This window comes from Gracilinanus agilis, chromosome 2 (assembly GCF_016433145.1).
Source record: "Gracilinanus agilis isolate LMUSP501 chromosome 2, AgileGrace, whole genome shotgun sequence".
In the NCBI taxonomy this organism is placed as follows: Eukaryota; Metazoa; Chordata; class Mammalia; order Didelphimorphia; family Didelphidae; genus Gracilinanus; species Gracilinanus agilis.
Window position 1 is genome coordinate 149425967 of NC_058131.1, and position 12283 is coordinate 149438249.

At 38.6% G+C, this 12283-nt stretch overlaps 1 protein-coding gene across 1 annotated transcript in view; it reads right to left on the reverse strand.

The window, feature by feature from the left end:
- Positions 1-262: 262 nt before the first annotated feature.
- The window catches only part of TTL (tubulin tyrosine ligase), a 47516-nt gene continuing 35495 nt past the window's right edge, over positions 263-12283 (reverse strand). The window contains exons 6-7 of the mRNA XM_044663445.1: positions 4446-4589; positions 263-2117 (exon numbers count right to left, since the gene is read on the reverse strand). Of these exons, the coding sequence (XP_044519380.1) occupies positions 2003-2117; positions 4446-4589 (259 nt within the window). The 3' untranslated portion in view covers positions 263-2002. The remainder of the gene's footprint in view (positions 2118-4445; positions 4590-12283) is intronic.

Sequence of the window (12283 nt, forward strand, 5' to 3'; positions counted from 1 at the left end):
TTTATTAGTACTGATTTTGTTTCTCTCAAGAACACAAGTACTTCATTATCTTTACAACTACAGGGTGCCTGGTTTCTGAATCCCCAAATCCCTGTGAGAAATGACACAATCAGGCCATATTCCAAGCAATTCAATAAACATTCCATTGCTGAAGGCTGGACTTTGCTTCTTCTGTTAAAATAATGCATTCCAAAGGAATGTAACATTTTACTATCATGTGTTCAAATTCTGCTACTTAAAAAAAAATCCAAAAAACCCCATCTCATTGTACAGTTGTTTTATTGTGCCAAGAATGAGAGATACAGCGTGCCTCAGACCTAACACTGCACAACGGCTATGAAAAAGACATTTCGTGTTACTGTAAGAGGAGGGTCATTTTCTTATCAGACCATTTGCATAAGCCTGACTGTCATTTCCTAAATGCTATCAAAAGGTCTTTTTGCTAATCTTTATCCCTACTGACATTCTAAGTGCATGAATGACACATTAAAGACAAATATGATCTCAAAACTTCCAACCTGCTACTCATTTGGTCTCCTGATGAATCCTCCAAAGAGAGGAAACATAAAAAGGGACAGAGTCAGCTTTATAAGTCTAAAATACAACTAAATTAAAGGGAAAAAATGAGGGTGGGGATGGAGAGGAGAGACTGGCAGGGGAAAATCCTTTATGTGCCGTGTGGACTTCTGAAAGCCATCTCCCCCTCCCTTTTTTCAAAGGAGACTGCTCCAGTTGAGTGATTCACCAATCTCTAAAAACAGTTCCCACAGTGCTTTGCAGCACAGGTAGGTAGTCAGAACTGACAGAATAATACTTAGAGCCCAAGGGGGAAGAGGTAAAGGTAAAGTCATGGATAGTGGAGTTACTGACCTGGAAATTCAGAGAGATGTTGGAAGAGTAGGAACAAATTCATTGGGAAGAAGGATGTCTACTTTTTCAAAATGCAGAAAACATTACTGAGAGGAATTTAAAAAAAATTTAAAAGAAAATCATTAAAATGAGATTTTGACAATACTCTTCAATAAGTTAGCTTAAAATAAGGATCTTCTGTATGTTAATTTAAAAAATAGATCTCAACCCAATCTGGTAAGAAATGAAAAGATGCTATTTTTTGTTCATTGATATGGGGTCAGGTGGAGGATGGAGAGAGAAGGGTAGATATTTAAAGACTATTAAGAGTTAAGTTAATTTTCCTTAAATCCATAGATTAGCTTAAGAAGATCTCAACACCCTTTTCCATCTCCCTATGATGGAAATTCTAACTGACAACTGATCCTAGTCTTATTAGGAAACCTCTTCATCTTTTAGCTTGGATCCTCATCCTGAGCTCAAACCTATTGGTGTTTATTCCTTTCAGGTTTTCAACAGGTGCCAGGAGGACAGGACACATGGATATGGGATGGAGGAGGTACGGGGGAGTCAGTAACCAAACATTAATGCTCTGAGGAGTTCTTAGTTCCCAGAACAAGACAGATTTTCTTAATGGAAAAGAAGAGAAAAGTTACCTATTGGGAACTGAGCTAAGGCACTAAGACTGCAGCAGGTGGAAATAACTTACACATTAACAAAAGGACCAAGCTTCCCTGGGTCCCTGAGGAAGAGAGATGCTGTTCACAAAGTTGCCTTATTAGTAAAAATAAGATTTTTTTTTAAAAAAGGATGAGAACATAAAATTATTGAATCCTTATTTTTTTAAAGTAATATTTTGCTGTCCTCCCAGAGAGATTTGCTTCAGTTTTCAAGAGTTGTATGAGCTGTGTTTAGAGCAAAGTCTGGTAAAACATTTTGAGCAGCTTTGGCTCATCCTGGATTCTCCTTGAAAGTGTTTATTTTTATTTTCTTCTTCCCTTGCAGGTAAAAAAAATCCACTTCTCTCCCATTTTTGGCATGATTTCAAACAATCTAATAATCTCTGTCCCCCCTGCCCACTTACCCTCCCTCCTGCCCCCCAAAAACCAGTGTGTGGCAGTTCTCTCATATGTATGCTTTGATCATCTCTTCATCATAGCTTGATAAATGCAGCCTGTTGGTTCTGCTTTTGCACTGTGTCAGCAAGAGGAAAGACACTGGATATGGCTATATCCACTATACCTTGGCAAAGCTCTGCGTAAAGTTTCCTAAAATCAGAGACAAAGATAAAGAGACAAATAACATAGAAAAATAATCATTACATGTGTTTGTAAGGAAAAAATGTACAATGTTTTTTCTTATCCTTTTGTCCCCAGCCTGCTTATAAAAATCATTTTTTATCCCTCCTATGACAAAAACAAAGCTGCATGGGGCACCTATGTAGTACAATGGATAGAGCACAAGATCTAGAGTCAAGGAATTCTGGTTCAAATGTGTCCTCAGACATGTCCAAGCTGTGTGATGAGTCACTTACCCCCACAATTGCCTGGCCTGGCCCTTACTACTCTTCTGACTTAGAATCAAGACAGAAGGTAGTGGTTAGAAAAGAAAAAAAGCAAAGCTGCAATGATACATATGAATCAGGGCATGGGTAAATTGGCATCTTTTGAATGTACTCCAATTTGATTTTGGGTACGAGCTTCTAGAGAAAAATCAACAAATTATTCAACCATCTTCTTCATAAAGAACTTGGGAGATTGATATTTATTCTGATCTACCAAGTGAAGGACTATTTAGTGTCCTGATCATTGAGTTCTTCTCATCCCTTCCCATGTGCCTAAGTGATCACCAGATCTCAGCTTTTGAGAGGAAGAGACTGTAGAAATTGGTTATCCAGTCTAATCCCTTCATTTTACTCCTCTGAGTTGAGTGTGATAAAACAACCCAGAAAACTGCTATGACTTGAGCCTGCATTAAGAGAGGCATTCACTCTTCTACAAAATAACTAATATGGAAAAATTTTTACATGATTTCACATGTAAATCTATGTCAGATTGCTTATTGTTTTGGGGAGGAAGGGAGGGTGAGAAGGAGGGAGAGAATTTGGAACTCAAAATTTAAAAAATTAACATTGAAGGTTGTTTCTATATGTAATTGGGGGAAAATTATTAAAAAAACAAACAAGGCATGAGATGATGGTTTTGCTGTCCTCTGTTCTGCACAAACCCTATCTGGAGCATTGTATTCAGTTCTGAAAATCATATTTTGAAGGACATCTGAAGTGTTCAGAGAAGTCTACCTAGGATGCTGGAAGGTTTGAAGTTCATGTTAAGAGAAGACTGGTTGGGGGGTAGCTGGGTAGCTCAGTGGAATGAGAGTCAGGCCTAGAGACGGGAGGTCCTAGGTTCAAATCTGGCCTCAGCCACTTCTCAGCTGTGTGACCCTGGGCAAGTCACTCGACCCCCACTGCCTACCCTTACCACTCTTCTGCCTTGGAGCCAATACACAGTATTGACTCCAAGACGGAAGGTAGGGGTTTAAAAAAAAAAAAAAAAGAGAAGACTGGTTGCTGGACATAGTTCAGTGAGAAGACAGAGGAGGAACCTGAGAGAGGGCTTCAAGTATTTAAAGGGTTGGCATGTAGAAGGATCAGATTTTTTTTTTTTTGAAATGGCAGAACTGGGGGCAAGGTATAGAAATTACAAAGAGGCAAACAGGTTTGATCTAAGGAAAAAATGACCAATAATTAGAACTAATGAAAATCAAAACAGACTGCTTTGGGATATAGTTGAGTGCCCTTGTGGGATTGCCCTTTATAGAAAGTCTTCAAGCAAAACCAGATGTTGGGGATGAGGGAGAAGGAATTGAGATGAGTTGAACTCCATAGGCTCTGAGCCTTCTAACCTTACAAGTCTGTGATTCTGTAACTAAAGCCCAAAGGTCATGACTTTTTCAAAGTTATCCAAACAGATGAGGGGCTGAGTCCTGGCTCTTATGAAATGGTTTACCGTAAAAAGTGCCTCGACTTCCCCTTATGATCCTCTTTGCTTTTCTGAAACAAGTCTTATGTTCACAGCTCCAGCCCATGGGCATCATTCCTTCCTCTGAACCCCTACAGCATTCACTATTTGTACTACTTAATGGTGACATTCATCCCATGACTGTAATGTATTTTTAACCAGTTTTTTTTATGTGTAGCCTGCCTTTTCTTCCCTGCTAGATTATGTCTTTGTCATTGGCAGTACAGTAAAATAGAAGGAACGTTGGACTTGGAATCTGCTAATTACTGACAGCATGACCTCTCTGAGCCTCAAATTCTTTATCTGTAAAATAGAGACAATGATATTCTCACTACCTATCTTGCAGGGTTGGGATGGGGAGGCCATTTTGTAAAACTCAAAGAATTATATAAATAGGATCTACTATGATGATTATGTATTTCTTTTCTTATTCCCCAAAGCATGCATACAGTGTTGAGCACATTGTGGATATTTACTAAATACCTGCTGAATGAGGGGGAAACTGTACAATGAGAACCTATTATCAATTTGTACTAAAAGAAGAAAAAAAAACATATATATTTGGGGCTGGCTTACTGTGCACATGCAGGAGCCCCATTGACTTCAATGAGCCAGACCTTCAGCTCCTCATCCACCATGAAGTCAAAGCCGAAGAGCTGGAAACTCTGGTAGTGAAGGTGTTTGGTGCTGATTGCAGGCTCTATACACATAAGGCAGCTTCTGTAAAATTGAAAAAAGAAAGGAATTTGGAAAGGAAGGAAAGAAGCACTTATTAAGAGTCTTCTATGTGTCACAATCATTTCATTTGATCCTTACAATAAGGTACCATTATTATCCTCATTTTATAGCTAAGGAAACTGAGGCCAATTGCAACGAAGCGACTTGCCCAGGAATATCTAGCTAGTAAGTGTTTAAAGTGACATTTTAATTCATATCTTCTTGAGTTTAGTGCTTCATCCACTGTGACATCTAGTTACCTTTTCATTTCTGTAGGTAGGTATATATTTAGTGTACAAAGAAGATTTTCCATTAAGAGTTCTAGTTTAATAAGAGCTAATAGAAATGAACAGTAGAAGTGTTTTCCATTTAGTAATAATTTATGTAATGCTTCAAAGTTTGCCAGTGGGGGCAACTAGGTAGCTTAGTGGATAGAGAGCCAAGCCCAGATTTCTGGGTTCAAATGTGGTCTGACACTTCCTAGTCACTCAACCCGTTTTGCCTAGCTCTTACCACTCTTCTCCCTTGGAATTAATACACAATATTAATTTTAAGATGGAAGGTAAGGGTTTAAAAAACAAAATGGATAAAAACCAAAGTTTTTTATTGCTCCATTTTCTTTGACTCTCACAACCACCCTATGAGATAAGTACAATATGTATCACCATCTTCCTCCTTTTTTTTTTTTCCATTTTTAAACCCTTAACTTCTGTTTATTGGCTGCTAGGTGGAAGAGTGGTAAGGGTGGGCAATGGGGGTCAAGTGACTTGCCCAAGGTCACACAGCTGGGAAGTGTCTGAGGATGGATTTGAACCTAGGCCCTCCTGTCTCTAGGCCTGACTCTCAACCCAGCTGCCCCTTTTCCTCCTTTGACAGGTGATGAAGCTGAAACTTATCAAGGTTAAGTGACTTGGACACATGATCATGGACAAGAACCAGTGGCCAGAATCAAAGTACAATCTTTTCCCCGATGCTAAAGCCAAACTTCTGTCCACTGTGCCCCCTTTATCTCTATTTCCTTTTCCAGAGTTTAATACTATCAGATAATTAGAGAGAACCAATCAATCAATAATTTTTTCAAAGTTCTGAAATTACCAGTGTGTTCAACCACAACTAAAGTGCTATTCCTTTGCCAATAGTTATAAAAGAAATGAACAAACTAAACACTCAACTGAGCTCACTTCCAAAGGTTTACTTTTCAAGTACCTATAGATGTATATTACTTTAACAAGGAGATGACTTTCTGTGTGTGTTTTCAGTAAGAGAAGGGAAGAATTTAGGGGGCAGCTGGGTAACTCAGTGGATTGAGAGCCAGGCCTAGAGATGGGAAGTCCTAGGTTCAAATCTGGCCTCAGACATTTCCCAGCTGTGTGACCCTGGGCAAGTCACTTAACCCCTATTGCCTAGCCCTTATCACTCTTCTGCCTTGGAGCCAATACACAGTATTGATTCCAAGACGGAAGGTAAGGGTTTAAAAAAAGATAAAAAAAGAAGGGAAGAATTTGAACAAAATTCTTTTTGTGAAACAAAACAAAAACACTGCTCTTTCCCAGTGAATGAACTATGTGGAAAAAAGCAAAAAAGAACCCAACAAACAAAAAACTGAATCATTTCTTTTCCTTCCTCCCTCCCTTCCTTCCTTCTTTTGTCTCTGTTTTAGTTTATAATTCATAATCTTAGAAAGCTGTCTAAACACTGACAAAGAAGTTGGACTTTAACCCAGGTGTTTTTTGGCTTAAGGCCAACTTTCTTTTCATTTTACCATGCTGTTTCCAGATTAAATGATGGTGATAAATTATCATCAATTCAAGGGTCATAGGATCTAGAGGTCATCTTGTCCAACATTCTCATACTTCAAAACCAAAGAAGAAAGATGAAGTAATCTACCAAAGGTCAAAGAAATAGCAAAGGAGCAGAAGTGGGATTTGAACTCAGGTCTTATATCTCTGAAGCCAGTGCGCCTTTTTTTTTTTTTAAACTCTTACCTTCCACCTTGGAGTAAATACAGTGTATTGCCTCCCAGACAGAAGAGTGGTAAGGGTAGGCAATGGGGGGTCAAGTGACTTACCCAGGGTCACACAGCTGGGAAGTGTGAGGCCAGATTTGAACCTAGGACCTCCTGTCTCTAGGCCTGGCTCTCAATCCACTGAGCTACCCAGCTGCCTCCCTTCCCCTCCCTCCCAAACCCCCGCCCCGCCCAGTGCTCCTCCTATATCACACTTCTTGACAAAGATACATATTTCAAATTTCCTGAGACTGAGATTCCACTGCTTTGCTACATCAATACTGGACCAAGGAATGTAACTAAAACAAACAAACAAATAAACAACTAAGTGTGATTATTTAATCTAATTTGGAGATTTGAATGAGTTGATAAAAAAAAAAGTTCATGAAAAAAAGGAAAGGGTATCCATTGTCTGGATTGAAATGTATAAGATGGTGTAAGGTAGGTTAACCTCTGAGAATGAGTCTAGACAGAGACCTAGGAGTTCAGTACAGCCTGAATCTTAGAGTCTATCAGTAGGGTGTGTGTTGGACTGTAATATGAGTTTAAAAAATAAAAGAGTAACAGACTGAATCAATATTTTAAATTGGGCAATGAAAAGACTTATCAGCACTTTAAAACATTCATTTCTATGACTATGATTTTGCTGATTACTTTGATTGCATGACTAATTCCTTCTATTACTCTCTGCCAAAAAAAGAAGATAAATCATTTCATGTGTCTAGTGACAACACAAAAGGAGAGGAGAGCCCAGCTTGTTTTTTAAACATTTATTGTTCTATAATTGAATACTAATATTCAGAGAAATGCTTCTCTAAATTTTTTCTAAAGCCTGAAATCCCTAGCATCATGAAGAGACGATATGATTTGCCCACCTCGATACAAGGAGCCTTGCTTATTCTACCACCATAACACCTTGCCCATCTGTTCTCTTCTCTCCATGTATGTGGCTGCCACCCTAGTTCAGGCCATCATCATTTTCATCTGAATTACTGTTTTAGGGCCCTAATTTAGCCCCACTTTCAGTCTCCCCTTTTTTTTTAACCCACCCTCCACATACTAAAAAACTCTTCCTAAGTCACCAATCTGCTTAAGTATCTTAGGGGCTCCAAATTTTTGAGTATAAAATATTAAACATAGGCTAGCATTAAAAGTCTTTTACATTCTGGTTCCAACCTACATTTCCAGATTATATAATACATTCTCCCTTTTATGTGCTTTGTATTTTAGCTAAACTGGACCACTAACTGCTTCATGAATTCAACATTCCGTGTCTCACCTCCATGCCCTCGCATAGGCTATTCCTCATGCCTAGAGTTCTTTGTCTCACCTCCACCTTCTCAAAATATTTAGGTTCCTTTAAAGTTCAGCTCAGGTGCCACTATGTACATGAGGCTTTTCTTGATCCCTGCTAGTGCTCTTTCTTCCCTTCTCCAATTTTACTTAAAAATTTTTCTTTTCAATTATCAGGCATTATTTTTTTCTCCTTCCCAAATTCCTTTAAAAAAATTAGCTTCTCTCTCAAATATAAAACATACATTTTTTTTCTTCCTCTGAAGTCCTTCTACCCAATGGGGATAAGGGTAAGAAAAGAAATTCCGAATCCTCCCAGCCATAAGCTTACCTGTCTGTGTAATCCCTAGTGGATGCAAATTCCTTGAGGGCAGACTTTAATTTTTATTTTTATATCCTCAGTGTATTGCTTGGGATTGTGGTAGTTAACAGTTTTATAATTTGAATGAAGATATAGATGGAAAGCTTATCAGATCTGAAGGTGGGAAGGATACTTAATACATTGGCTAACAGAGTCAGAAACCAAAAATATCTCAGCAAACTAACACACTGGACCAAATCAAATAAGATGATAATTTAATAGGAATAAATAGAAACATCCTTGATTTTTTAAATTTCTACTTTTATGAGACCTAAGTTTTCTTCAAGGCTTAGCTTAGGAGCTACTTCTGAGAGGAAGTCTTTCATGATAAACCAGTTGCTAGTGCTTCCTCCCTACTCCAACTGCCTTTTATTTATGTATCTGTACACGTGCTCCCTTCTTCCCTCCTCCCTCCATTCATCCCTCGAATATAATGACTTATTTTGGTTTTACTCCCCCAAACCTAGCCTAGGTCCCAGCACATTCACAAATGCATCTATGATCTCCTCCATTCATCATCCCACTAATGATGCAGATAGCAGTCCTTCCAGAAAGCCTGCTCATCCTTCGAGACTCTTGGCCATGTTCTCCTTCCATAAACTGGCTGCAGAGGAGTCTACTGCATTCACTGGAGGCCATCTTCTCAATACCTCAAGGGTACTATTGAAGGACACGCCCCTTAAGGACATATTTTAATCCCCTTCTTCAGTTCCTTACTGTTTCTATGTTGCTGCCTGTTCACACTCACCATGAACTTCTTTGCAATACCCTCTCTGGGGTAATCAATCTTAATTCTTTGGAAACAATTTTAGTGTCTATTCCATGCCACATAGCAATACTGGTAGAATGTTGGAATTAAAAATATGGGTATTTGCTTACCTGAGAAGCTTGTGAGTCAGTAAAGGAGCTTTGCCATATCCCAAAGGCAAACCAGCCTGCCCTCCCCAAGGCAAACCAATTCTTGTCCTCCTGTTCAACTCTGGACCCAATTCCTTGACCATCTGTATTGCCTGTCCCAAACATACATTCAACAAATATTTAGTAAGCACCTAATATATAACAGACAAGGAAAAGAGATAATAAGTGCTTAATAAATGTTTGCTGAGTTGAATGAAATAAAGGAAAGCTGGACCTGTTTTGGAATTCAGTCGAGATGCCCGAGCATCTTAGTCTAATCGCCCCGCTTTCCTCTGTGTGTGGGGGCAGATGGTGGTAAACCTTCTCTCTCCAAATTCCCATCATGTTTTTTTTTTTTTTAAACCCTTGTACTTCGGTGTATTGTCTCATAGGTGGAAGAGTGGTAAGGGTGGGCAATGGGGGTCAAGTGACTTGCCCAGGGTCACACAGCTGGGAAGTGGCTGAGGCCGGGTTTGAACCTAGGACCTCCTGTCTCTAGGCCTGACTCTCACTCCACTGAGCTACCCAGCTGCCCCCTCCCATCATGTTTTTCAAAGACTTTGTACTTCCTATAAAGTTGTAAAAAATATAAAAGAGTAAGCTCTCTTCTTGTGTGTTTCCTATGCAATATTATGTTATTGTTATCTGTGTTTGTGTTATTTTGTAAGCTCCCTGAGGGCAGGAACTTCATTTTTTCCCTAAACTTTGTAGCCTTCCCAGAGCATAGGTACCATGCTCTGCATATAGTAGTTACTAAAGAAATAGTCTTTAAAAAAATTAAATTGATGTAGTTACGCCACCCCTTAAGAACTAGTTCTCAGAACCTGAAACATTAAAATTTATTTCTAGGAACACATATTCTTCAGTTGTTGGAGAAGTGGAGGTTTGTAACTAACTAATTTTAGATCTTTTGCAAAGCCTTTAGGCAGAGGACTTCTCACTGACAGTAATGCTATAAATGTCTATGAGGATCCGGTCAGATTATGTCAAGAGAGCATGGCTGCCCAAGCCATTTGTTTACAAGCGAGATATAACTGATAAGAGAAGCCACCATGGAAAAGACTCAGTGATCAATAACAGTAACTTACATAAACCTAGTAACAAAATCAGACAGGATTTCAGTTTGGGTCTAGGGCCTTTACATTTCAGAATCTCAGTTCATACTGCTAATTAGATAGTCTATAGTGTGTTCTCCTTACCCAGCGCCCCCCCCCCCCAAAAAAAAAAATCAACTAAAAGAAAGCATATGTTTAACTAATTGGGGCGGTGGATAGAGTGCTAGGCCTGAGTTTAAATCCATCTTCAGATACTTTCTATCTATGTGAACCTGGGCAATCACTTAACCTTTTTTTGCCTCAGTTTCTTCATCTGTAAAATGAACTGGAGAAGGAAATGGCAAACCACTCCAGTATCTCTGCCAAGAAAACCCATGATGGGTCATGAAGTGGCAGACACGACTGAACAACAACAAATCAACTAATTGGTGCATCAATTTATATTTCTGCTAAATTATTATTTCTACCAAATTTCAAATTCTATTTCTACTATATTTCAAATTACATTTCTACTAAAAATTTACATCTTAAACATTTTTCTTCTCATCAGTGACTAACTGGCTTTACAACAAGCCTCTTGTATTTTATACCAAGTTAAAACTTCCTCCATTCTCTTCTCTAATACACATGATTGATGAGCTGCTCTGAAGCTGCTTTACAGAACACTGTCAGCTATTACTACCAACAGCTTAGTCTTAACTCTCATCATAAACTCAGGTAACAACCCAAACCTATATTCAAAACCTTTGCTAAGGAAAGCTTCGAGTCTATAAGCCAAGCTATATATAGTATGTTGTAGGAGAGGGATGGCTTCAAACACTGTATGACAGTCATGACCTAAAAAAAACCCCCAAACTTGACAAGCCAGACATTTGGGCTGAATTGAGCGGAAAAATTTTTGTAGGGATAAAACTAAAGACTTACACTTGGGCTAAAAAAAATCAACTTTGCAAATATAAGATGGAGAGGTATGGTTAGAGAGGAGTTTATCTGAAAAAAATCTGGAAGCTTTAGGGAAAGTTAGGTAGCACAGTAGATAGGGCACCAGGTCTGGAGTTGGAAGGATCTGTTCATAGATTCGGTCTCAGAAACTTCCTAGCTGTGTGACCCTGGACAAGTCACTTAACCCCATTTGCCTAGCCTGTGCTGTTCTACCTGAGAACTGATACTAAGGCAGAAGGTAAAGATTAAAAAATATATATCTGGAAGCTTTAGTGGGCTGATAGAAGCCAATATTGGGTAAGGGTGTCCACAAAACTTAAGATGATCTCAGGCAGGAAGACAGGCGCAATGTCCAGAAATAAGAAAGTGGCCATCCTGTTGTATTTTGCCATTGTTGGGCCATGCTGGGAGTGATTAATTGTTTTAGCTTAATAGTCTCTGCTAGTTATTTTTCTTTGGTGTTTATGGCCAATTGGCTTTGTTTTAGAAAGGGGCACACAGTATTTTGGAAAGAACTGGAATGCAGTTAGGGGACCTATGTTCAAATTCTGCCCCAGCCACTATTAGCTGTACAATCATGGGCAAATTGCATTAAACTTCTTTAGGCTTATTTCCTTCAAAACTGGGAAGTATTATCATACAATAGAAAGAATGTTGAACTTGGAGTCATAGGACTGAATCTGAATTCTAGCTCTGTTATAAACAGTGTAACCTTGAGCAAATCATTAACCCTCAGTTTCCTCATTTGTAAAATGAAGGGTTTGGAATGGAGGACTTCTAGGGTCCTTTACAACAGGAGATCCATGATCTCATTTTCACTATAACTTTATATCACAATCTAATTAGTTTCTTTTACTTACAATTAAACATTAAGAACTTATGTTAATGATATTTGATATTTTTCATATTATTTTGAAAAAAGCTAATTTTTTTCTCTTCTCTTCTTTTTTTTTTTTTTTTAAACCCTTACCTTCTATCTTAGAATCAAGGCAGAAGAGCAGTAAGGGCTAGGCAATGGGTATAAAGTAATTTGCCTAGGTTTACTCACATGCAATTCATCATGCTTTCATAATAAATTTTAAGAACCATCATAACAAATCTGGGGGGTAGAAGTCATACTAAGGACAGATGGAACAGAGCAACA